At 37.8% G+C, this 25,116-nt stretch overlaps 1 protein-coding gene across 3 annotated transcripts in view; it reads right to left on the bottom strand.

Annotated features, from left to right (window-relative positions):
- Nucleotides 1–543: 543 nt before the first annotated feature.
- Nucleotides 544–25,116, bottom strand: part of RGS17 (regulator of G protein signaling 17) — a 71,122-nt gene continuing 46,549 nt past the window's right edge. For 2 of the 3 annotated variants that reach the window (XM_068938675.1, XM_068938677.1), the window contains exons 3-5: nucleotides 7,116–7,205; nucleotides 4,593–4,827; nucleotides 544–923 (exon numbers count right to left, since the gene is read on the bottom strand). In XM_068938675.1, the coding sequence (XP_068794776.1) occupies nucleotides 735–923; nucleotides 4,593–4,827; nucleotides 7,116–7,205 (514 nt within the window). In that variant the 3' untranslated portion in view covers nucleotides 544–734. The remainder of the gene's footprint in view (nucleotides 924–4,592; nucleotides 4,828–7,115; nucleotides 7,206–25,116) is intronic. The other variant, XM_068938676.1, reaches the window with a different exon arrangement.

The following is a 25,116-nucleotide window of genomic DNA, read 5'->3' as shown; positions in this document are numbered from 1 at the left end:
GATACGGATCCCTTTAAGTGGTTTGTGCTTTTTTTTTCTCCTTTTCTCTTTTTTGACATTGCAAATTCTGTAATGAAAATGCCACAGTTTTGGCAGTGAGCAACCAGAGGAATCCCACACTTGATTTATTTTAAATAAACAGTGATAAATAGCTCTTTTTTTCTGTACAGAAATATTGGCTTCAAAAAGTCAGTGTATTGTACTCAGTAGAGCATGTTGAATAATGCTACACCTTAAAAATTGGCTTTTTCAGTTAGTGATGTTAAAAAATGCAAGCCTCTTTCTGGTTTGCTGCAATTGTATGTACCATAAGACTGTATTGCACAAAAAAAGTTCTTAAATACAGATATAACTTATGTTATTGGATTAAATATTGCAACAACTATGTGGTAAGTGAAGCAGTTTTACCTTGCACATGCAGTGTGAGAATACACAAGGAGACTGTTCATAAAACTACAAATACATCATTGCAATCTTGACTGCAGTTAGGTGAAAGGAGTGTGAAACAAATGTATTTTGGCAAATCCATTGTTCCTCTCCCCTGCCATCTCAAGCAAGGAGGACCTTGGTAAAAATGTAGACAGAGACCATAATATGTATTTGTTTTCTTCACAGTAGCCTGAGTAGTGCTAAACTGTAGTTCTCCAGGAACTCAGCTCCAGATGTTATTAAACTACTTTTCTTCCACCCCGCCCACCCAAAAAAACCCAGGTTATTTTATTTGAAAATTAAAACTAAGTTTCAGAAGTGGAGCCTGTAATATTTTCAACAAGAGACTTATAAATCTGAGAGTTCAAAAACCTTGGAAAAGAGTCTCTGTGCATGAGGGTGTATATCTGGAGCTGAGCGTCTTCATACATATGAGGACTGGGATCCAACAAGTTTCTGTTGATCACTTCTCTCACTCGGGAATCAAGACTAACCTGAAGAAGATGAGAACAGACTAATGTTAAGCAGTAATATTGGAAAAGCTGTATACATACATTTATCTCATGGGGTTTCACAGAGCGTGAAGAGTTTTTCACTTTCTTTATTCAGGTTATGTTCTGTGCTTCTTTCAGAGCCACTACTCCAAACAGCATACACAAAATTACAGGCTGAGCCTGTCACCTCTAGTTTGGTTTTGGCTTGGTCACTCTGTTCGTCTTAAGCTCTCTAAGATGAAATGTGCTATATAACAGAATAAATACAGTGCAACTAAGTAGAGCTCTGAAGTAACCTGGATTTCCCAAAATATAACATAAAATGGTTTACTTTTTACATACATACTATTTAAATATTTCTCCCAGGCGCATTTTGAATGAATCTCACTCAACAAGGTGAAATGTTTTTTTCTGATCATTTGCGGCTAACTTTTTGATGCTTTCTATTCTGCATTCTCATTTTGTTGTCCTACAGATTTTTTTTTTCATTTTTTTCAGACACTGCACTTATTACTCACAAATTACCCAAAGTTTGTTGCTTTTGTGTTAACATTAATAATAAGTATCTCAGATTTGTTCTTCCTTGTAAAACCTTTTAGCATCTAGCATCCATTTTAGCATCTGATTCTTTCAGGATATTATATGTTCATATTGAAGTTGGTAGCAAGTTTACAAGTTTCCGTTTTAGCTTCTGCTTTTATTTTCCATCTGTAGTTAATTCTTGCACCTAGGCAGAAAAGGGCATATTACACTGGGGATGAACGCTGAAGTTATTTTAGGATATCGTTTGGAAGCTTCAGTGTACAGCTTATGCACAAAATGCTCCAAAAATAATAAAATTAATACCTCCTAGATTACGCAAAAAGGCAGTATAACAGAGAAAGCCCACTGGAGCCAGCAAGAAGTTACACAGCTAGGATAAAGAGGCTAAAATACCGAAATCGGAACTACCAAGCAAAATGGCTGGCACAGACCAGTTATGCTATGGTCATTTAGCACAGATTACAATCTGGCCCCATAAATCTGCAGCTATATTAATGGGTAGTCATCTTGTCTGAAGGACTGTGTTCGGTTCTGGAAAACTCCACATACCAAGATACCTTGATATGTGAAGGACTCTAGTAAAAATGGTTAAATATTGAAAATTCAGAACGTGCATGGATGTGTGAGCTCATCTATTTGTATATGTGGTGAAACAAAGTCTTTGAAATATAGTCGTACGGTATAGTATTGAGGACTCCACATACATTTTCATAATATCTTCAGTACCAAATACAGAATCTAGCATTTTTAGTTTTGTGGCATATTTGTGTATGTTACTGTCATAACGGGCAAGCTCTTTCTCCTCAGACAGTCACACTGCTCCTTAGTTATCAGCCACAAGACACAGTTACGATGCCAGCTAACTACAAATACAGGCTGTCTGTTTATGCTAGCAAATTTTACCTGTCACTCTGTTCACTCTGCAGAATGCCCAATATGTCTGTTTAATGCACGCTCTTCATCTAAATGCTGATTGGAAGGGCTGCGTGCTGCACCACAGGAGATGAGGCACGTCCATGGTGGCCTCGGTGCCGCACCGGCAGTGGTGCCGCTCCAGTGGTGTGAGCAGCCTCCGCTCCTTTCCCCAGACACGTGCTCCTACCCACGCAGCCCCCCTCCCTCCCACAGCTGTCTGTGCAGGCCTACAGCTAGCTGAATTAACGAATCGATCCATCTGAAAGTGGCATTTTTTTCTGGGCTATTTTTCAACGCAGTCCTTTTTCAGATTGAATGAGTTGTATAACTGGCATAACTGAACTAGCCCACTGGACTGCACAGCAGTAATGAACTCATGCACTCTGCCAATGCCTAACTGCTTTTAGACACAACAGCATGCAGAGGTATAGTATTCTGGTAGTTTTGAGAAGCAGTGGTGCAGCCATGTGCTTTAGGAATTTATTTGAATAGATTTCAACCCTAGACCATTGCATATCTGTAGGATAAAAATGACACATTGAGATTTAATCAATTCCCCCCCACCCACACACACACATGTACACACACACAGAGGTACATATCTTAGCAAAACCAATCTATGCAGCTAGCTAATTTGCCCTTTGTTATCAAATGTAATGACAAATTTGTAAGGATCTTTTTTGCCATTGAATATAGTGAAAGTCAATTGGAGTTACAGACTCAAAAGTAATTAATTAGAGATTTACTAATTCACACTGTAGTTTTTCAGTGACTCAGTAAAGCAAGCTGGCAAAGTGAGTTGCAATCATTAAAGATATCTGGTTGGTAAACAGAAGTATTTGAGGTATTTGGTTGATATACTAAGGCTTTCTGCCTCAGTAACTTCACCGAGCAATTGAAGCTAAATGTTTCAGCTCTTATGCCAAAAGATAACATATGGAATGGGGTGCTGGGATGAACAAGAACTTTCAGCTCATGTGCTCATGTAAAGACTTGCAAACAGTTCTCGTTTGCCTCATGAGATCTCCACTGAGCGCCGGAGCCACTGAATTAATGACACCCACACACATCCAGTGCAATAAATTTGTGAGTAATTTTGTTAAACACTAAGCCAAACTTTTGTGTGTGTTATAATTTTAGTTGCTGGTTCATGCTGGGTTAGAGAGGTGACTGAGCATTTAGGACATATATGTGTACTAAAGATACATATATACTGTAGGAAATGCACATTATTAGCTTGCTGTACTGGCAGTTATCTCCAAAACAGTATACACTATGGCACTAAAGAAGATAATGGAGTTATAAATTGCCTCTGGCTTCGTTCATGTAAATGAATTTGCAAATTAGTACAAAAAGCAATGGAGAGTTAAAATGTAGAAGGCCAGATCCACAGTGAACATAAATACCAGTAGTATAACACCATTAAGTAGAAGGTATGATGCAATGCACAGAGACAAGGAAAAGGATCCTAAAGTACTTGACGTGGCCTAAGAAAGCTTCTTCTATCTATTCCAGAATATGATTTGATAGGTAATACTTTTTTTTTTTATTCACTCCGAGTGAAGGTCATTCCAGAACTTCTCTATTTCAGTTTAAGGACTGAAGAAAATTTTACCTCATTTCCTAGAGGTTATCATACCTTTCATAAGAGAAAAGATCTGATTTCAATTCCTGAACTAGTTAATCTTTCATAGGAATAACCAGTGCAAATTCTGCTTTGCTCCCAGGCAGCAGTTGCAGCAAATCAATCTATAATGATTTTGATTCAAATTATTTTACATTGTACAACCCATAAACTGTGAGCGTGTTCGAAGGTTTGTTTCCTGTGAAATGTCATTCGTATGATATTTCATATGATGTTGAAAATTTTGGTGCCATTTCTCTGAAAGTCCATTTCCCTCACTTACTGCCTGTCTTTGGCAGGTACGTTCCACTACTAAATAAGTATGCCCTTTTCCATCCCTTCCGATCCTGGAGTTTCTCTTTTATCTCTCTTACATAGCGCTTTGAGGAGTTGGGGCCAGGGAAGCTAAGTGGCTCAGTACCTGTTTCAACACTTTTTCTGTCCCTTTCTTTTCTGGTTTAACCTTCCATATGAAGAATTGCTCTCATCTGACACATCAGACTTTATATCCCCCATCGGGCAATCCAGGTAATGACATTTCTGCTCTAGAATACCAGAAAGTGCAATTGTAATATTTTCAGCTTTACCTCTTTTGGTGAAAGTATAGAAATGTAATCTTCATATATAAGTCTTGCTTTTTCTTCAATAACTTTCTTGTTCTGTTCTTTCTTTAGATCTTCACATGCGAGCCAGAAGAGCAGGTTCTCTTCACTGTACTCTGTTCGAAGAAACTCTCTAAAAAGGTTCCTCCCAGCTGGTGTTTTCATCATCTTGTCAAAATTCTGAGCCCAAGACAAAATTTCATCTGCAGTAGGGTTTTGGCTGCGAAAGCAAAGTATCATTACAAATATGCTTCTATTTTTGTAACAATGTTTTCATACATTTGGCCAAAAATTCTTTCAATTGCACTTTAGTCCCGAGTGAAAATGGGAAGCAACGGGGCTTCAGCAGTGACAGGAGAATTTTGTTCACTCTTCGCTCATGCATTTTTTATCCCAGTAGTCAACTAAATGTGTTTAATACTACGAGACACACACTTGGCTTTCTACAAATTTTCTACTAGTATTGTTAGTCACCGGACTCGATGAGAAACCCAACAAGAGAATTTAATTGCAGCTTCTGCAGTTAAAGGAGATGAGATTTTAGGAAGCTGACAGTAGATTCTTTTTTATGATGGGTTTAGATGACACCTGATGTCATTACTTGCTTCTAATGGTGTTTGGCCAATCACTGGCTGCCACATGATTTAATTCAGCACGGACAAGAAAAACGAAAAGGCTCTTGGCAGCCAAGAGCATACTAATGAGGCCAAACAAAATACTAATTCAGAGAGCTTTTAAATTAGCATATTCACTGTGCTTGTACCTAGGGGTTGCTAAGCTTCTCTCTGTTTGGTGCTGTTGACCTGAACGATGATCTGTTGGCCCAAGATGCGATGGATGCTGCTGGCAAAACTGGAAAGACAAGAAATTGGGAAAAAATCCCTATTCCCATTTTCTGAAGGAAGCTACTCCTGGCTTGTAACAGTGGATGCACCAGATAAATGATCAAAAGACTGCCTTGCTTCAACAATCCATTAATGTACAAATGAATAGCATAAGAAGGTGATACTCCAGCTTATTTCACAACAATTAAACGTGGTTTCAAACTTAATAATGGGTGCTCATCCTCTCCTTCCTGACAGGCTCCGACACAACAGCTTTACTAGCTTTAGTCAAAAAACTCTGTGTAATCATTTTGCACAATAATTGACATTTGGCCGTGTGATTTCTCTTCAAGATCATTTATCATCTTCTACTTTGCATGCAAGGCAGACTGAATGACAAGCAGCTATTTGTGACAATGCTTTGGTAGACCGAAAATCTAATAAATGAGGAAGTGTTTAATATTTAAACTATCCTGAGCAAAATAATTACAATCTGAATCAAACAGTACAAGCATACAGATTTGAAGGTGAACAGGTCTCTCTCTGAGGAGATTGAAAAGAACCTGCTGGAAGTGGATGGAGCTGACAAGCAAACTGTGATCCCTGGTTGTCTACTGGGAAATTCTTTTTAATACAGTAAAATGTAGATAAAAAAGATATAGAATGAAGCCATTTGGAGAGAGTTTCATCTATTAAGATCTTTTACAACTGTAAGATATATCATTTCATTAAAAATTAATTTCCTGCTTGTATTCCCTAAATACTAGTTTCCTGAGGAGATTTGTGAAAAATAGTTCTATGTTACACAGCTAATGATTTTCAGGAGAGAATCAGGGGCAGAACCTCAGATTTGATAAACTGAGAGTCGTTTCTGTCTAAATAACTCATCTTGATGTTAGGAAATAGAAGGAGAACCACTCCTCCCTCATTCAAAGTCTTGGATACAGCAAACACCAAAGCTAGCCTAAATACCTCTCTGGAGTAGTGTCTAAATATTGCTTGTTCCCAGGTATATAGAAGAAGAGGTAGATACTTAAAGAGGACATTAGAAAGGCTAACCTTAAGTGATGGATGTTAACGCCTGTAAGTTCCACTAACAGTGAATGGAAAAAGATTTCTCCATGGGCTAACTTCAGTGCTCTGAGTCACACTATGGAGGTATTAGTCTCTCCATTGCATTACAGAAGAATCGTAGGTTAGACAGGATACAGTTAGACAGAAATAGAAGCCCAGAATTTAAGTATGTGTAAGTTGGTCTTTCAAGGTATGCGCTTCCTGTGTTACTTTAGCCAAAGTCATGGTCCAGGCTATTTTACAAAAAAGTGGCCATGCTAAAAATACGACTGTGAAGTACACATTTGCCCAGGTCAATTTTTCTTCTTGGCTGGGTAAACAGAAGAAAATGACTTCAGAGTTAGCGGAAATTTCGTACAGAGATCCATAGATTTACGGAACCACTCATACATCTTCCATCCGTCCCTCCTATTCCTTCCGCATAAACAAGCAGCTGTAAGTAAACCTGGCTCATGAATGTCTCCATTGGCATTCTGTTACCGGGCCAGATTTTCTTCCTTTTGTATAGAAATTTTAGAAGGAAGAGTCCTTAAAAGGCCATTCCAGAATAAATCTTGACATTAATTATAATTAAAAACATATTTACTGGAAGATGATTTGAGAAACTTACCATTCTTCTATGACTTGGATACTCTCCATTTTGGTCGTGTGTGTTGGCCTTCCTGCACTGTCTCCTCTATCTTCATTCCTAACAGTGAGGCTGCAATGTAGTACAACACTTTATTTTGTCTAGAGAAAGTTAATTTAAAACAATGACTACAGTAATGTAAGCTTTTAAAAGTTATAAACCGATGTAAGGTGTCATTTTTCACTATTGCCTCTAAAATCTAGACCTACGGGTTGGAGAGAAAATTTTGATAAATTTTTTTTCCCTTAATTTAAGTGAATATTAATTAGCAGATGCTGTTAGTATGTATAATTTTTTTTACAAGTTCATAGCTTATCCACTAACAGACTGACACAAAGTTCGATGTCACTTTTGGAGTGATTTCCCTTAGTAAATTGAAAATAATATTAGTAACAAATAAGGGTAGGTAGGATAAGAATATCTGAATTAGACATTGAGGAGGTTTGGTGTCTGGCCAGTTCTGGATGTTTGTTCATTCTTTTATGAATACTCTGTTTTTTATATCCTAGATAAGATAGCAGTATATGGCTTAGATAAAAACTTAGCATGTTGCAGCTCCGTGTCATTTCCTCCTTTAACCCAAATTTGGTTTTTCATTCCAATAAATAAAACTCATTGGCTTTTCAATAGAAAGTCTTCCATTGCCTTCATATTACCAGAAGCAAGAAAAGAAAGACTTCCTTTACGCAAGGATCTATTTTTTGCTTCTCTTTTCAGCTGGTAACTAGCATCGGTTATTTTTCTGTAAATGCCTTTTTAATTGGGTTTCCTTTACTGGTAGCTGTTTTTTCTCTGTGGGTCTCTCTATGAATGCTCTAGAACACGATATTACCAGAAAAAACATTTACAGAAACACAGTTCCTGATAACTACTGAAAAACAGCACACTTTGACACTATGACATAAGGATTTGTATAGGAAACCTGGTTACAATAATTAAGCTTAAGCAGCAGAACACCTTAAGGAAATGGAGATTTCCCTTCATCAGATGTTCCCTACATGTCCAATGGGGAGAAAAGAAGCAAACAAGCAAAACCCCCTCCTCTCCCCCAATCCCAACAAAGCTTATATTTTGTATATTAAGTAGTCATCACATACTGATACTCTCAACCATCCAAAGAGGAGATATACAAAAACACGTCGATAACATAAAGCTGAGTACCTTCTACTTAGCTCTGAAAAAAAACCCAGTTTTGAGGCATTGTTAGCAGAAATAACCTTTTCTTCTAGCCCCTCTCCATTTATGAATTTTAGTGACATTTTTTCTTGCGTTTGGCAGAGTTAGTAGGTGATCTCAGATACACTTTTGAAAATTGACAGTTTAAGCTCCCAAGCAAGGCAGAGCACATATTCAGACTTAAACATTACAAAGACATACACGTTCAAACAAAGCTGTTTGATACTGGTTGCTCCTTGACTTACCTGCCAAGACCTTAGTTCAGGCCCTTGGTCCTGCTTCCCCTGTTACAGCGTAGGAAAGCAGCTCCAGTGCTGCTAAGGTGTTAGGCTGCCATCAACCGCTGCAGGAGAAACAACACATCCTGAACTCTGGGGTTGGCAGGTAAAAAGCCTTTCCGTCTCCTTTGGCCTGTTGCTTGTCAGTCTATAGAGGGAGCACCCACCAAAACCAATGGGAGTTCCATATATAGAAGGAGGGAAAAAAAGGGACCGTCCACTTTCTGTCTTGTAATCTTTAAGTCCACACATGTAACTGCTCAGGGTCACTTTGCAACTGGTTGAAGCACAAAGCTAGGGTGAGGGAGAAAGGGGGATACACAAAACTTCTCTCCCTCCCTGCACTGCAGCCCTTACATAGGACAGCATTCGTGTCCCCTGCTGGATACAGAGAGTTGAATGTCCTTTTGTTCCTTGGAAAAGTAGCAGAATGGAAGGAGAAAACAGCTTGTGCAGGTCGGCAATGTGAAAGGATGTTCACTGAAGGCACAGTCCTTCCACCAGAAAATGAAACCGCCACGTGCGCAGCAGCTAAACTATATTGAGATAATTTACTTAACTGGACAGTAGAATTCTTCCGAGCTTTGGATGCAGATCCTCATTGGAAGTAGAAGGTGATTCGTCTGCGAGCGGATAAACTATGCTGTTTATTTAATTTGATGTCTGGGGTCAAATATTGTTTGTTTTGCTCATGCAAAATCTCTACTGAACTTAGGAAAACCAGTATTGGCTGAAGAAGATAGAATCCAAGTACTGAATGATGAGTAAAAGAAATAGGAAAAATGACAAGAAAGCCATGTTGACTTCGTTTCATTTTTGTATCAAACCAGTAATAGATTGGGCCTATGCACTTTGATTTTCTTCCAGACTGCATTGTGGTGGAAGGTTCTCACAGTGGCCCCCGAATGTAGTGTACAGTTTTCTGCTATTTATACCAGTGTGACAATGCGACGTACATCGCTGGCCCTAATTCCTTCATTTCACCATTCATAGTTCAAGTTCAATAGCTGAAAGTTAGTTAGCTTTGCAAAACAGGGAAGACGCTAAAGAAGTTTTGTACCTGATTTGAATGATTTCTCAAGTTTGGGTATTGTAGCTAGAGCTGTGCTAAATTTATAACACAGCTTGGCCTAAATTCTGAATTATATTTCCAGTGGCAAACAATAGCAGTATATTTCAACTTTTATTTATCTACATCTGTCAAAGACTGGAGTTCCATCGGATACATTACTTTTGATATGTTTTTCCTGTGAAGGAAACCATCACATTTATACAGAAGTACATTCAGATCAGACATGGTTCTGTTTTTACTCAGGGAATTAGTTCATGTTTGCTTAGAAAAAAATTAAATATTTACACATTTGTGACTGCAAAGCTAATTTGAAAGCAGCCTTTAAATAACTCTGATCACAGTAACAGATTGCTACCTTTTACATCAAAAGGACAACGTTGCATTGCTATTTGCTGTGTTGCTCTCTTCAGTTGAAAACACCCTATCAGTTCACATTTCTTCGTGGAATTTAAGCAGTCCACAGTGGCAAAAGCACCTTGCATTCCTTGAGTTAATATCCTTGATGCGTTATTCCATCTTGGAAGCTAGTTTATTATGTCAGAAGAATTATGCTGTATGGTATAAAACTAACCAGAGCAGCAGTAGCAGGATAAAAATCAGCTAAATAATCTTACTTGTTTCAGCTGCTAGGATGAGGAAAGCCGCTAAGATTTGCCTTATCGAGAAGCAGTTATATAAAAATGAGGTGTTCTAGAGAGACAACTGATGTAAATTAACATATATGATACCATTATTATTTATTAGCTAAAGTACATCTAGCTCATATCTTTAAAATTCAAAGATATAAAATATCCATGATGAAATTGTAACTAAGCTAATCATACCTTGAAAAGGGGGAGTCTGGGATGTCTAAAGGCAGAGCTTAAGTGGAAAGCACAAGCAGTAGGTTGTGTTTCTGTTCCTTTAGAAGGTTTTTTCTCCTCATTTTTATGCTCATTTAATTGCTCCAGAGAATATGATAAAAAGTACTTCAGTAAGCCCCAGTGGCTTGACCTTGATGTGGATTTCAAATTCTGACTTCTACAAAAACAACAGCTATTTTAACTACTGCAGCTGCTGTTATTAAGAGTAATTAGTTTTCTGTTTAGAACTTTGGGAACTTTAAAGTAAAAACCTTAATGACCAGGGACTGCTAGAAGTATACAAATTAAAACAAGTCAACTAGACATAAAGCTAAATTGGTCCATGTTCCTTGCTGATGTGTTTTTGGAGGAACCACTGGGATTCAGAAGAGAGTGTTTACTTATTTAGCTACAATTATTCAGCTGTTAATATTCATACTCAGCAATTAAATAGTTGTTCTGCTGAGTAACTATTTTGCTAAGTCAGTATTGCAGCCACTGCTGCACGGTAAGGCAAAAAGGCCAAGCTAATTGGAGAGAATCATCAAGAGAGTTGGAGTAATTTAAGAGCAGAAGTCTCAAAGAACAATTATATGATTTTCCTGAAGAGGGGAACGTGGTTTCAAAAACTCTGAGACAAAGATGGGATCCAACCCTAGATCTTCCACCTGCTGGATAAATATCTTAAGTCCTCAGTACAAAGTGCTTGTGTCCCTCCCGCCTTTCACTTTTATTGTAAATGTCTAAAATAAAACATTCCATATGAGCACAAACATTTTTCCTGTTTTTAATTTGGATGCAGAAAAAAGTACATGCCAGCATTGCCTTTCACTTTCATTTCAGAGCAGTCTGAACAGATTTTTTTCAGTTTGACAATCAGTCACTGAAAAATCAGTTCTTTGCTCAGCTCTGCTCACAAGTGACTCCTACACTCTGAGGAAGGCTTTGGTAGAAGTCAGAGATTAATATGGTCCTGTGATGCTGTATGCTACTTCACAGACAATTATACTGACATTTTTAAATTTATTCTGTGAAATAGAAAATAACATTCTTTTCTGTTACCTTGTTTTTCTGACAGCCAGAAGATTTGAGCTTGAAGTCAGTGAAGACTGGGCAGGGTTGTGTTTATTTATGAACAGAGAAGCATGATGATTTTGCTATATTATATAAAATAATAATAATGAAAAATAACTGCATTGTGCATTATGATCCATTCATAAAGAACAACACAGCTATGTTATTCTCAAAGCCACTTAGACAGAGTCTGGTCAATAATGCTATCTTCCATCTCCCATTTAACTTTGCAAAAATTATGCATCCATCAGAATGAAATTTTACATGAGCAATATTATCCAAGGATGATTTTTCCTTTTTTTTTTTTTAGTATAAATAAAGGATAAAAAATGCTAATATCCAAGTTGGGAAAGAAGTTTATTTTCATTACAATAAGTAAATAATGTCCAGAATAATTATTTTGAGAAAAACTTCAGCTAAAGTTTATTATTTTCTTATGAAGAAGTAATGCCTTGCTCTAGTCATTTTCATGGCTTAGGTATGCTTGCATAATATCCTGCATGCCACTGGAAATGGTCCATCAGCATCATGTCTTGTGGTCTCTTATCTCTGATATCTGAGAATTTAAAACTAAGCTATCCTCCTCTGAGTAAGAATAGCAAGGTAGGATAAAGCATTTTCACTGCTGTAATACCAACTTGTGCAACGCGTAGAGTGCATAGCAAACTTCAGCCATATTAGTGGACCTGAAAGAATTCCAGATCCCTGACTTGCACGGACCCCTGGAGGTCTGCAGAGCCAGCAAAAGTGATTTGCAGTTAGTCCACAGAAAGAGCTGAAGCAGTAAAAATCAAAAAGTTGGTTTCTTCAATATGTCTGCATTGGTGGTCTGCAAGACATGTTGGAGGCAGGCAGTGGTCTATTGGTCAAGAACCTTGGAAACCATTTACTTAAAGTGATCAGAATCCGGTCTGATTTGAATCAGCTGAATGTGATAAATTTGTGTCAGGGAAAACATGGAGAATTGAAGTTCCTTCTACAGTGATGGAAGAGTTTGTTTTCAAGAGCTGCAAATTAAGGATATGCAAGTGGCATGTCTACCCTTACATATCCTGTATTAGAAGACTAGTAGATAGTTTTACAGCCTTTTCATAACACTCACCATCTTTGATATAACCGTATTAAATTCTTTGTGTTAACTTGGAGAACTATTATTCCAAAGAAGTAACAGATCAAAAACATGTGAAGGATTTTTTTTTTTAAATAAATACTATCCCAGTTCTTTAATGAGATAAGACTTGCAGATTTTCACTGAATTCCGTGAAGAAACGCAGGAAGCAAAATTTTATACTGAATAAAAACTAGAATTTTAGTGAAAGATAGCTCCATCCTTTTCTGAGGAAGTGGATTACCTCATACTTGAAACTAAGTGATGGAGATTTGTGTTTAGTAGACTGACATAGGAAAGCAGCCTGTTGGGGAGGAGCCAACAATTACCATAAGGCTATGATCAGCCTACTTGGCAGTGTCCACCGAAACTATAAACTCCTCTCAAAAAGCCCGGGTACCTGTGGTGCTAAGTTTCCTGAGTGCCAGAGTTACTTTTGCCTTAGGTGAAAAGATGGTGCAATAAACCTGTATAATCAAAAGAGTTTTAAAAGAAAAATAACTCCTCAGCTCTTTTAGAGACTGAAAAACAACATATTTGCAAGAAGAGTTTATAAACTTGAGGCCTGATTCTGCCTCAAGCTTTAGCTCATGTAAGAAAAAAAGAAAGTGTGTATTTTGTTTTGTTTTTTAATTAATGCAAGTATTTGCAAGGTTAGCATCCTAGTTTAAAAGACTGCTAAAAAACCTCCAATATTTCAGAGGTTCACGGGGGGGAGGAATATGCAGTCACAAACCTCCCAGCTCTTGCGTTCAGCTTACATTTTTATCTCATCATTCTGGCCTGTAACTGTACAACCCTCAATGATCACTGACCTTTTTTACCTTCTTGTAGATCACAAAAGGTAAAATAAAAATTAAACAAATGATAAAAACAGATGCTTAGTCTCTTCCAATGGCTAGAACACATTCAATTTGTTCCTTTCCAATTTTCCTTGGTGGTATTTTTTTCCCCTTGATTCACTTTGCTATGCTGTAGTTTGGTATACTTCAGATTTTTTCCCTTTTTCCATCTCTTTGTTTGTAGAGCACACAGCTGAGAAACAGTATGTAACAGACGGCTGGGCACTTGTTTGTGCAGAGAATGTGCTTTCAACTGAAAAGCTTAGTGTCTGCTCAAGATCCAGTAATAGTAAATGCAGGCAGACTTCTGGCTCCCATATGCACCTTTCTGCATACCATAAATCCTGTGGGCCAACGGGGAGCTCAAGGTGGAAATTTTCTGGTCTGATTTTTGCTGTCCCAGAATGGATGCAGAAGCTATTTCACAGGCCTTTCCACTATGGTGTTATGGGCAGTACAGCTGACTGAAACTGTATATATGTCTCATACAGTTTTGACAGTTAAAAATAATTTAACTCTATATGGCATTTAAAACCCTACATTTTTCACAAAATTGCGTTTCTGAAAGTTTCAGATTCATGAAATGTCATGGTTTGTTTTGACACTTTTAAAAATAATTCTCTTTAAATTATAATATAAAACAAGCAGGAATCTTGGTTATTTGCAACTGCTGTTGTAACTAGTCTTTTGTAATTAATTTTATAACTCATGATTATAATCAAATAATACATTTAAATGACATATTAACTTTATTAAAATGCTTAACTTTAAAAAACACTTAAAAACCACATTTTACCATAGTAGATTTTTTCCCAATAATCTTGGATTACAGGAAAAGAGATTTTCTAATAGGAAAGTAGTTAATCAGAAAATCTAGCAGATATAACTCTTAATTTCATGCTATGCAAAGTTTCTTAGAACCTCATCTCTTACAGCCCTGCAAATACTTAACAATCTCACCTTTCATTTAGAAGTACTTTTATGCTCAGAATTGTGGAGAAAAACTTGCGAGTGCAACCTTAAAGCATCAAAATCCTAAAACATAACAAAAATTGAATTTGTTTCTTGTATTTTTTTAGGTATCCTTGCTTCCTTAAACCAATTTTGCGATTTCTAGAAGAGCTGAGCTGAGAGTATGCCTGTGAAGTGTTTGGAGCTAGGAATAAAGAGAAATTTGTGAGAAATTTGAAAGTTCAGAAATACTTAAAAAAATACTATAAATGAAGAGGGTCCTATTTTTCCTTGTGAATATCTGAACTCAGGTTTGTTTGTGTTAAAAGGCTTATGATAAGACCTGTTTGTTCTCGGTTCAAAATTATGAACTTCCCCTTGAAAAAAAAGAAACCTCTTGGCCTAATCTGAGATTTGATGTGTACGCTGGCACACTTTGAAGGTGGGGGAGAGCAGGCTGAATTTCTTATTGCTTTTGCGATAGCTTACTTTCTTAATACTGTGCTGGACTCAGTGTAATTGGTCAAAGTCATCACAGATTTAACTGTGAATAATAAAGGAAAAAGGAGATTGGGGAAATTAAAGTTTAAGATATCTGGAGCATCTCAGGTTATTAAGGCCTAGTCAGTTAAGACATTTAGCTCTGTTCTGACATCCTTATTTATGTTGTGCTACTCCTCAGCTTGAGTAAAAGCAGAATTGAACTCAAGTGATCTAGTGCTTAAGAATATAATAATCGCTTTGTTAATGGGAAGCCTTGGCCAAGATTTTGGAGTTTATGTAAGATCATTACATAAGGTTATTAAACTGCATCTCACATGCCACTGTGAGGGTAGATGATCCTTACTAAAACATGAACACTGAGCTAAAGCAAGTCATAGAGGGATGTGTCCAGTAAAGCAAGTACCTAAAAAGGTTTTGGCAAATCTACAGCATTCTACTCCTTTTACTGTATATTTAGCAGTTTACAATGTAATAGATCTAAAATCTGGTAATCTTTTGGGTTCATAAGGGACAGTCACTGTAACAGTCCCTTTTTAAAGCCATGAACTAGATCCTCCTGCTGTATTTCCCATAAAAGTGGAGGGGGTCAGTATAAATTTAGTATGACAACATACATTCAAATTTGTGGACCTCATGAAGCATTTGAAAGCAATATCCTGTAGAATCAAAAATCTGTGTGTCGATATGTTTTTCATCCTAGATTTCTATTATTTGTGGTTTGATCTTTGATATCACTTTTCTAGTGATTCTTTCTTCTTTTAGGATAGGTCTAGAAGCTGCTTGGTAGTGGGGAAACCAACCTGCTAGTAACCCTTTTGCCCTGACAAAAGGGACATTCTTCTAAGGTACCCACAAATATAACTGCAACTGATTTGCAGATATTTAAGATGCGAGTTTAGTCTTTGCCAAGTCAAACACATTTATCAGGATCATGTTTAAAGAAAGATGGCAACTGAATCATAGATTTGGGGGCTATTTTAAACAGTGTAACAATATTTATGCTTCCGAATGACTTATTTTTCCCGAGTGAAGGAGGGAAATTCTCTCAAGGTCAATGAGGGTAAATGTAGGCTTAAGGGTGTGTGAAAGCAGATAGGTCATTTTAATGGACAGCCTTTCAGAAAGACCAGGCTCGCTGAAACTGCTTTCCTCCTCTGCTCTTCTGTGCCTGATTTAATCTATCTAGCTACAGATATTGCGGCTCAGCAGGTATCCAAAGACAGATGGAAACTCCTTGCACTGTACTTGAACTTCTGAAATAAAAGATAATAATTCCCTTGAACGCAGACTACCAGTGAGCAAAAGTTGCAACTGTGCAAGAGAGAAAAGATCTAGAGATTTAAAGTAATCTGACTTTCCTAAACTCTCTTTTTTTCTTAGACATATTTTATCCTTCCCAAAGTTTATGATTTAAAAAAATATCTTTTCTATCGGATGCAATTTCAAAGAGACTATATTACTTCTACATAATGGTAATCACCCTAGAAGCTATTACATCTTTTGGAAACTTTGAGACTCCTCTAGGACAAATTTTTGAGATTTTGTTCTCAGATGTAGAATGTTCTTTCTCTATAGCTAAGCAACCCACTGCTGCAATTTGAGTAGGTTCACCTACTACTGATTCTTAATGGAATTATTCTATCTTTGTTTCATTACTGTAGGGCTAGTTTTTACTTTAGCAAGATTTGACTCAAGGGTGTATTTCTCTTGTCAGGTCATCCAGTGGATCACTAGTCTAGCCGTCAGCTTCGTTTCTTCCGTCAGAATAATATTACCATTTATATTCTGTCCTGTACAATGGAAACTTCTAATTGCTAGACAATCTGGCTAAGGCTATTTGCAAGCAATTCCTTCATGTATTTGAGACAATCAAAAAAGGCAGTTGTCTAGCGTTCAAAGAAATAGAAATTATATTGTTTGAAAGTATGATTGGATGAATAAAAGCCCTCCAACCCTTTGGCAAGCAAGCCTAATAATCTCAATTTATTCTGATAAATAGGCTCAGTCAGTGTTTCCTTAGTGTTGTTGATTTTCCTGGGTTTGCAAAGGTGGAAATAGCAGCATGAGTAAAGAATTGAGCCTGATTAGAATTGCCCCTTTTATTACTTATTTCTAATGGGAAGAGACCCGTGGGAACATTCATACTTAATGCACACTTTTTTTTTCATAAGGTATTATGAAGGCGTTATAAAGGTGTTATAAACTTCTTCAGTTAAAGAGGTCTTTCTACTTGTGAAAAGTATAATTCCTACCATGTTATAAAACACCTTTCCTTATGAAATTAACCTGGACCAAACCAGTGTGCACTTACTAACATTATAATCAAGTGAGACGGGGCATCTTCCCCCTGCACACGTCCACTTAACAAGCTTGATTGAAACCTGTCCTCCTTGGCTGTATATATTACAGACAGGCCTCTGTTTGGATGGAAATTAAGTGCGATTTTTCAAATTTTCTGTTAGATAAGGCCCTGAGCTGGCAAGTGATTTCACCACGGATATCAAAAGGAGTTGAAGGTATCCATTATTCTCCATAATGGGTGCTCAGCATCTGGCAATATCAGGCCCTAAATCAGCTCCTTTGCAAGAGCCAGAATTGCCATCCAGATAAATGTTTGTGCTAGGGAATTACTGAGGACGACTAGACAAGATTCTCATCTCCTTTGCCTTCCTGCCTTACATAATGATTATCTGACCCACTTTTCTAGCGTAGAGGATCTCCATCTTATAAGTTATCTACTTGGGGTACAGACGCACTTCTATGATACTTTCTCTCATTTTTTTTTCTCTTAAAAGCCCAAGACATTTATTCCTGTTTTAATTGACATTTTAAACTGATTTGGAATGACACATGGTTAAAAAATAAACCTTTGTAAGACGGAAATTTTGTTGCTAACAAATTTAAGTAGCCTAATTTTTTCCCTTTCAGCTGGGAACTATAGGCTACATTTATTCTTGCAAGTAAAATGGGCTAGGAGAGTTCTCTGGCCCTGAGGCTAACTGGCACAGCACAGCTCAAGTCCATAAAGCCCATCTCCAAAGCAGGGTTTCTGCATCTGTGACAGGTCATTGCCTGAGACTTTGCACTTTGGCACTAGCCAATAGTCTGCCAGGGAGTTAACATCGTTAACAGCTTAACAGTACGGATGATTGCCTGAGCCCATACTGTACCCTGAATCTGTTTAGTTTACTAGTATAGATGTAGCTAGTGTTTAGTTTAGGCAAGATTTTTGTTTGTTTTTGCGTGATTTAAGTCCTTATTATTCTCCACAACGAATGAAGTTCTGAGAATTTGCAAAGCTGGCTTTGCTCCTTTAAAATGACACCATCTATCAACATGCCTTATTTCAGCTTTCATTTTGATCTAGACCCATTTTGAACTCTTACCCACTTCTGCATTTTTATGTCTCTCTATAGACTTTTAAGTTAATGCATCTCAGTGTAATTACCTAACTGTCAAATTTGGAATAAGGAAAAAAAAAAAGAACCTCGAACCCCGTCTGCGGAGCTTTCATAGGCTCAAAGCTCCTAAAAGCTGAAAATCACACAAACGGTAGCACAGAAGCTGTGTGCTAGTGACAGAAAATCTGTCATGACATGACAAATCTTTCTTCAGCCACTGTTTCACAGGCATCAAGCTGAATAACACTCTGGCACAAGCAGGTGGGAAAAGCAAGCGAGCGGTGAGAGGGAGCCAAGATGCCGACGTCCTGAAGCAATCCATCTCTTCAGCAGCTCTGAGGAGTTATCAAGCTGCTTTACCCTGTGGAAGGGATTCTGCCATTGCTTTCCCTCCCCCTGCCCTCCTCAGGACCAGCTGTCCCTGAATACACTCTGCATGCTGCACCAGGGCTGAATCAAGAACATTTTCTAAAGTTAACTAGATTTTTAATTTGCTATCTCCTTCTAAGGAGCTACTGTCAGCATCTTACGTATGGCTGAATTAGAACGAGGCTTGTGTAATCCCAAATCCCCTCTGAGCGTGTATTTATTCTTCAATTTAGGAGGATTGCAGTGCTGATCTTTCTTTGCATTCCAATTTCCCTTGCAGAATTATTTGCTTGAAATAGGCCTATTTTCTGCAGTTAGACTCTGCTTTTAGACTGATGAGGGTTCCTTATCTTAGCAGTATTAGACACAAGAATCTATGCATTTGGTTTGTGAAGCTTCAGAAACATTTATCAAACATTTGCTAATATATTATGTTTATGCTCCACCCATTCTCTAACTTGCTGGTGTTATCGTAGATCGGTAAAAAAGTCAATAAATGCATGAGCCTCCATTTGTTGCTCAAAATTAAATGAACTTTCAAAGTGTAAAATCTTAAGGATCAAGTCCTAATATTAGTAAAGCTTGGCCTAGAAAGCTTAGTGCTCTTCCGTGTGTTAATGATGATTCTACCACTGGCACGTAAACCTAAGCTAACTGACTAGATGCGTTATAAGATGTTACACCATTCTTCACATTAGACTTCTATTTTGTTGTGAGGAGAAACAAGTTTACCTCATACTTCTGAAAATAGAAACATTTATCAGTTTACATGGAGATAGGCTCAATTTATAATTTTTTTTTGTTGTTGTTTTCAAACTAGAGCTCTTGGCTGACATTTTATTTTATAAATGTTATATGTTGAACATCTGCTTAGTATGTTGGACAGGCCCATTTTGTGTTTCCATCTCAATTTTGCTGTAGATCAGTAACACCTTACTGACTACACCTTTGCAGAAACTTGCCAAAATACGTGCAGTATGTAGCTTACTGCTTTTTCCTAGAGGAGTGTATAATCTTGATTTACTTCACATGTTCCACAAGGCAAAGACCTACGCCAAAGTTGCTTCTGTGTGGCAAATAACCCATGGAAACCTGCTCCTTCTGTGTAAGGCAACGGCTCACAGCACCTGCACGGGCTCCAGAAGTGTGCAAGACCTTATGCAGGGTACTTTGGGGGTAGGTGTCATGAGGCTGTGAAGAAGACAAGAGGAAGAGTTTTCTGGGCTGTTATTTGATTAGGGGAGATCAGAAGGACTTGCATATTTTAGAACAGCGACCATTCATTTTTAGAACACTGTGACCAAGGTAGGCTCTCATGACATATAATAGATTAAAAAACTTAAACTTCCTTTAGTAGACTTTACATTCAACTGTTTTTGTACATTTTATTTGTGTAGTTCTTTTGGCTTGTTGGTAGCATTTTTACTTTCTGCACTCACATCTTATTCTTCAGAAACAACTGCAGGAAAAATTACTGCAAGAAGTAGCTCACTGCATTTAATTAGTATGTCTGAGACCCCATACGTCATGCCTTTACACCTTGTGGCATCATTTACATAGAAGAAATGTACTCCTCTCTTTAGAACGGCAGAATTTCATACCTGCTTCACGGGGAGGTGCAGAAGGGGTCAAACCTGCCTTTACCTGCCACCTCTGAAGTCTCAGGATTAGACTTGTATTGAATTGTATCTGAGACATATTTGTGTTCTGGCTCAAGGAGAGGGCAGGCTTCCAGGAATTATTAGGCTAAAACTGACAATCTGGCACAGTGTCACAGAAGGGCCCAAGCCAGAGGTTGGCAAGTCAGACTGTGATGCCCCGGGAGAAGTGTGTAAACAAGCATGCACAGAGCCACCTGTCCCCATCCTGCCCTAAAGAACAAAACATCCATACAACTCTGATAAAATGACATGCCCTGTCTGCATTATAAAGCAAAGTGAATCTGCTAAATATCATACCCCTTAGGAAGGTAGGCTTCTCCCCTCTGATTTTTTAACTTTAGAGATCATTGCTTTCCTTTACTTTAAAGGGGAAACAAATGCTTTCCTTGAATGTTATTTAATAAGTATTATTAACATAACTTATCAAAGTATGAAAAAAAATACTCGACAAGCTATTTATTTTTAGAGTGTCTTCAGCTTGTTTTTCCAAATGCTGAGAATTTATATTTTTTTTATTTTAAGTAGCTCAGGGAACCCTGAGAGGCCCATTTTTCAGGATAAAGTATTTAAGTCTCTGCCCCAAACTCGCACCATAGTACATTGCAGTGAGAAAAGGAACATTTGCCAGAGAGCTTTCGTTGATGGCCTTAGATTGTAGAATAAGTGGGTTCAGAGATCAAATGATCTGAAGAGACAGTCTCTGGAATACCAGTTTTTGCAGCATGTGTGACAGGTCACGTAGTGAATTTTATCCAGCTCTAAATTCTACCTGTCAGATGCTGCTTTCCTAAGGAAGCACCAGCGCCGATCATTACACTATGATTACCCGGGGCAAAGCAAGGGATACTGTCCTATATAGGTATGAAGTCCTGTGCTAGCTAGGCCCATTACCTCTTAGAAGAAATTATTCTCCAGGAAAGAGAGAGAAAGTTTTCACCTTTGACCTCTGTTACACAGTCACTGAGAATGATAACAATTGGAGGAACTTTCTAAGATTTTTCAAAGTATAAAATGGCTTAGAATGGAACATGTTTTCCTGTTAAATATATTTAAAAATATTAGCTTCTGTTTCATTAAAATGCAGTTACAGTCCCCTGTACTTCCATATATTATGCTAGAGTACAATAATTCCCAGCATACTTCTCTGTATTTGCTTTTCTCAGCTCTGATGTTTTGAAAAAATAGAATGCAGGGAGTTGAGTACATCTGTTTGAGACGTTGTCTACGTGTTCAGGGAGGCAAACAAATAAAAAAAAATAGCTCTATAAATAAAAAAATAGTTTTGAAAGCCAAAAATGTTTTTCAAAACGAGCGCTTTTTCTTGCAAAGATAAAGAATTTTTTTCCTGCCTGCAGAAAGTTTTACCAAAATCCTGGAGCTTCAGTGAGTCTTTTCATACAAGACTACCTCTAGTCTACTTCTAGTGTAAAAGCTCTGCTGAGGACAGGCATGGGAAACAGAATATAGATTTTGTTTTCCACATATTTCAGAACATGTGGCTGTAATTTACTACACTAAATTGTTTTTTTTTTCCATTCTTTCTTTTTTACCCTCTCCTCCAAACTTTCTGCCATAGTTAGATAAAGCAGCCGTGACTGCAACCTTCTGTAGAGTCATGCAAAGCTTAGACATAATTTTTCCACGGCAAACTAATGCTGAATATGTTAGAAAACAATTATTCATCTCCAAGTACTAGGGAGGTGGGAAGAGTGAAAAAAATGATTCATTTAGAGCACCACGCCCCACATTTGCAAACTTATATCCAATTCAGATATTTCAGCCAGCTGCTAATCAGGCTTCAGAAAATGTACATTCTGTCCTGTCCTGAACAAATTAACCCTAGCGGTGCTACCTCTGTATGTCGGGATGAGGAAAACACTGAACACCGTAAGAGGTAAAATACTAACATAATTTAAAACTGCTTTTTAGGACCGTATCTGTCATCTCATATTAATGAATATCTTTTTATAGGCCCAAACCAACTGCTAGCCCCATGAAAGGAAAATGTTCCCTTAAATAAAGACAAACATTTGTGTAACAAGGTCAGCAGGAAGAAGTCTCAGACTCCGCTCACAGCAGTCCTAGGCAAGTTGTAAGAACTGGAGGGAAGAGGTTTCTTGCCAACAGCAACTCTTGTTTACTGCCAAGCTGGCAAATACCCTATCTTCCCCGGGATCTCTTGGGTGTGGGAAACTAGTCATAGCAGGGTCACATCAAATCAAATGGCAGGCTTAGCTTTTGTATGGGGTACAGTTTAGAGCTGCTCGATGTGCGAGTACCTTTCACTCTTCTGCAGGGCAGGAATTCTCTGGGAGTCCTCAGTGGCTGTTTTAATGGTGGCCTTTAGGGACCATTCTGGACCTTCTGGCTTGGACATGTGAATCAAGTTACAGAACAGAGTAAAGTTGTGTGATCACCTTAACTTATCCCAAGGAAGACTTTTCAAGTCTCCCAGATTCATGTGCTGCTAGGATCTCTTGTAGGACAGATGCTAGATATCTTTTGAGTCTTCTGTTTATAGTAAAAGAAGAGGGATTATCAGGCATCAGAGTGTCCTAGAGGTTTAATATACACTGTAGCATCTTATGAGGGGAAGAGAGGAAGAAAAGATCCTACTCCTGCTCTGGGTGGAAGACATAAAAGGAAACAAAATAAAATTGGCAGAATAGCCTACCTCCCTGTTTTAGGGTTTTGAGATTTTTTTTTTTTTTGGAAAAATGGGGTTTATAAGTATTTGTACTTATACAGGCTAGAGAATGACTGAATTTACATCTGCACCGGAAGCTGAACTAATGTATTGTTAAAGAAGGTGGTGGGGGGGGATATCCCATTAGTCTATGAAGCTGTGTTTCTCCTTCTGCATCTCCAGGTGGATCTCCAAATGGTAAAGCCGCAGTGCTAAATGTTAATAGCACAGCTCTCTGGAAACAGTGCCATTGAGGAAATTAAAGACTATCACATTAGGAGTGTTACTGCAAGCTTTGCAATTCTCAGGCTACCCAAATAATTTAAATTATACCTAGTGAGAAGGTCTTTTCTTCTGTCCTCTGTGGGAGTGGTGTTTTGTGGAAGCCTAAGATATGGAATGAAATTCAGTCCGGCACCTTAGGCACCTGAATTGTGCCTAAATGTTAGATGCATTAGTGAAACAGTCTTCCTGAAGTAAGCACCTAAGATCTATCCTTGGTCTACAGAGAGAGGAAGATGCTTTAGAAGACCTCTGGAGGGAGATCTTATCCACCTCTGAAGCAGGCAGCTCAGCTTTTCCTATGGGTACTTCAGAAACACTTATCTCTACTAAAGAGGACTGCTTCCTTGGCTACTGATGATCAGGCACCAGTTCAGGGTCTAAGCTAGCTGGACAACATCCTGACCATACTTATTCAAAAAAAAAAGGCCAACTTAAGGAGGCTGTTTATTCTCCACTTTGTCCGATTTGAGCAAACCTTGGTAATCAGCCCTGCTTTGTCCTTGTAAGCTGAACACCTTACTGTCCTTAAAATCATCGGTGATGGTATTTTTTTTTTTTTTACCTTTAAGAAGGAATTATTAGAGGGAAAAAAATCTTTCTATTAGGATGTGCTGAATAATTTGGATCCCACCTGTTGCTGTTAACAAGCGTCTATTAGTCAAGGTACTATTTCCCCAAACAAAGGTGTGAATATTTGCCTGTGCTTTTATGCAAACAGAAGACTTAATGCCTATTCTGATTTTAACAAAGCGTAGAACAAAGGAAAACAAACATCACAGGATTCTCAAAAGATATTTTTAGAAATGTAACACATTGTTTGGAGATATGAACAAATGAACTAGCTCTTCAAACAGATACCTGTGATAGCTTCTCTTAAAAGCTGCATAGCCTATGCATAGCCCCATCCCCCAAGATAAGCAAGCAGTAGGTCTTTTTCTCCGTGAATAGTGAGGAAGTTGAGGCATCAAGAAGTTAGTGATATAAGAATTGTCTGCAATCACACCAGCTGGTAGAAGAGCAGAAAGAAATGTCTACTAATCTTAATACTGGCTGTTAAAGCATTATCATCACCAATAATTAAGTGAGTAACATTTCCAGAGAAGTGTCTTGTGAGAAATTTATGCTACTCCAAACACAAAAGCCTATGTAACTAGAGAAAGCATGTAATTATACTAAAGCCAGAGGAACCAGTACAATTATCTATTATGCCTTCCTATTATATGCCCCTAGAAAATTACCTGCCTAGAATCACCTATATAATGAGTGACCGGTCAAGTTTATTATGTAGCTTTTTAAAATTATTTTTGTAATTTTTTTAAAGGTGAACAATTGAGGCAAGAGCAATAATTTGTATTTCACCTAGACAGTGAAAATTTACCAGACAAATCTAGCATCAGAACAAATTACAAATTAACTCAGATTCTGAAAGGTTTCATATTGACTTTTTCAAAGTTTTGTCCCAGCTCTCCGCTATCCTTGGAGTTTCAGCTACAGGATCACAGAAGACAGAGCTCAGAGACTTATTAAATCATCTGTTCTATCTTTTTGATTTTAGAGGAGGCAAGTGGTGTCACTATCCCCTTTGACCCAGGTTTCTGACTTAATCCATAAACTGATTTAAATGGACATTTCTCCATGCTCAGTCCAGTTTACTTTACCAAAAAATCCTCAAAAGCCTAACTGCCCAAACCTCACAAAGTCAAGATATTAACAGCAAAAAATAATTATTAAGGC

This window comes from Struthio camelus, chromosome 3, assembly GCF_040807025.1.
Source record: "Struthio camelus isolate bStrCam1 chromosome 3, bStrCam1.hap1, whole genome shotgun sequence".
Lineage (NCBI taxonomy): Eukaryota > Metazoa > Chordata > Aves > Struthioniformes > Struthionidae > Struthio > Struthio camelus.
The sequence above is the reverse complement of the archived record's forward strand: the minus strand, read 5'-3'. Positions and strand labels throughout refer to the sequence as shown.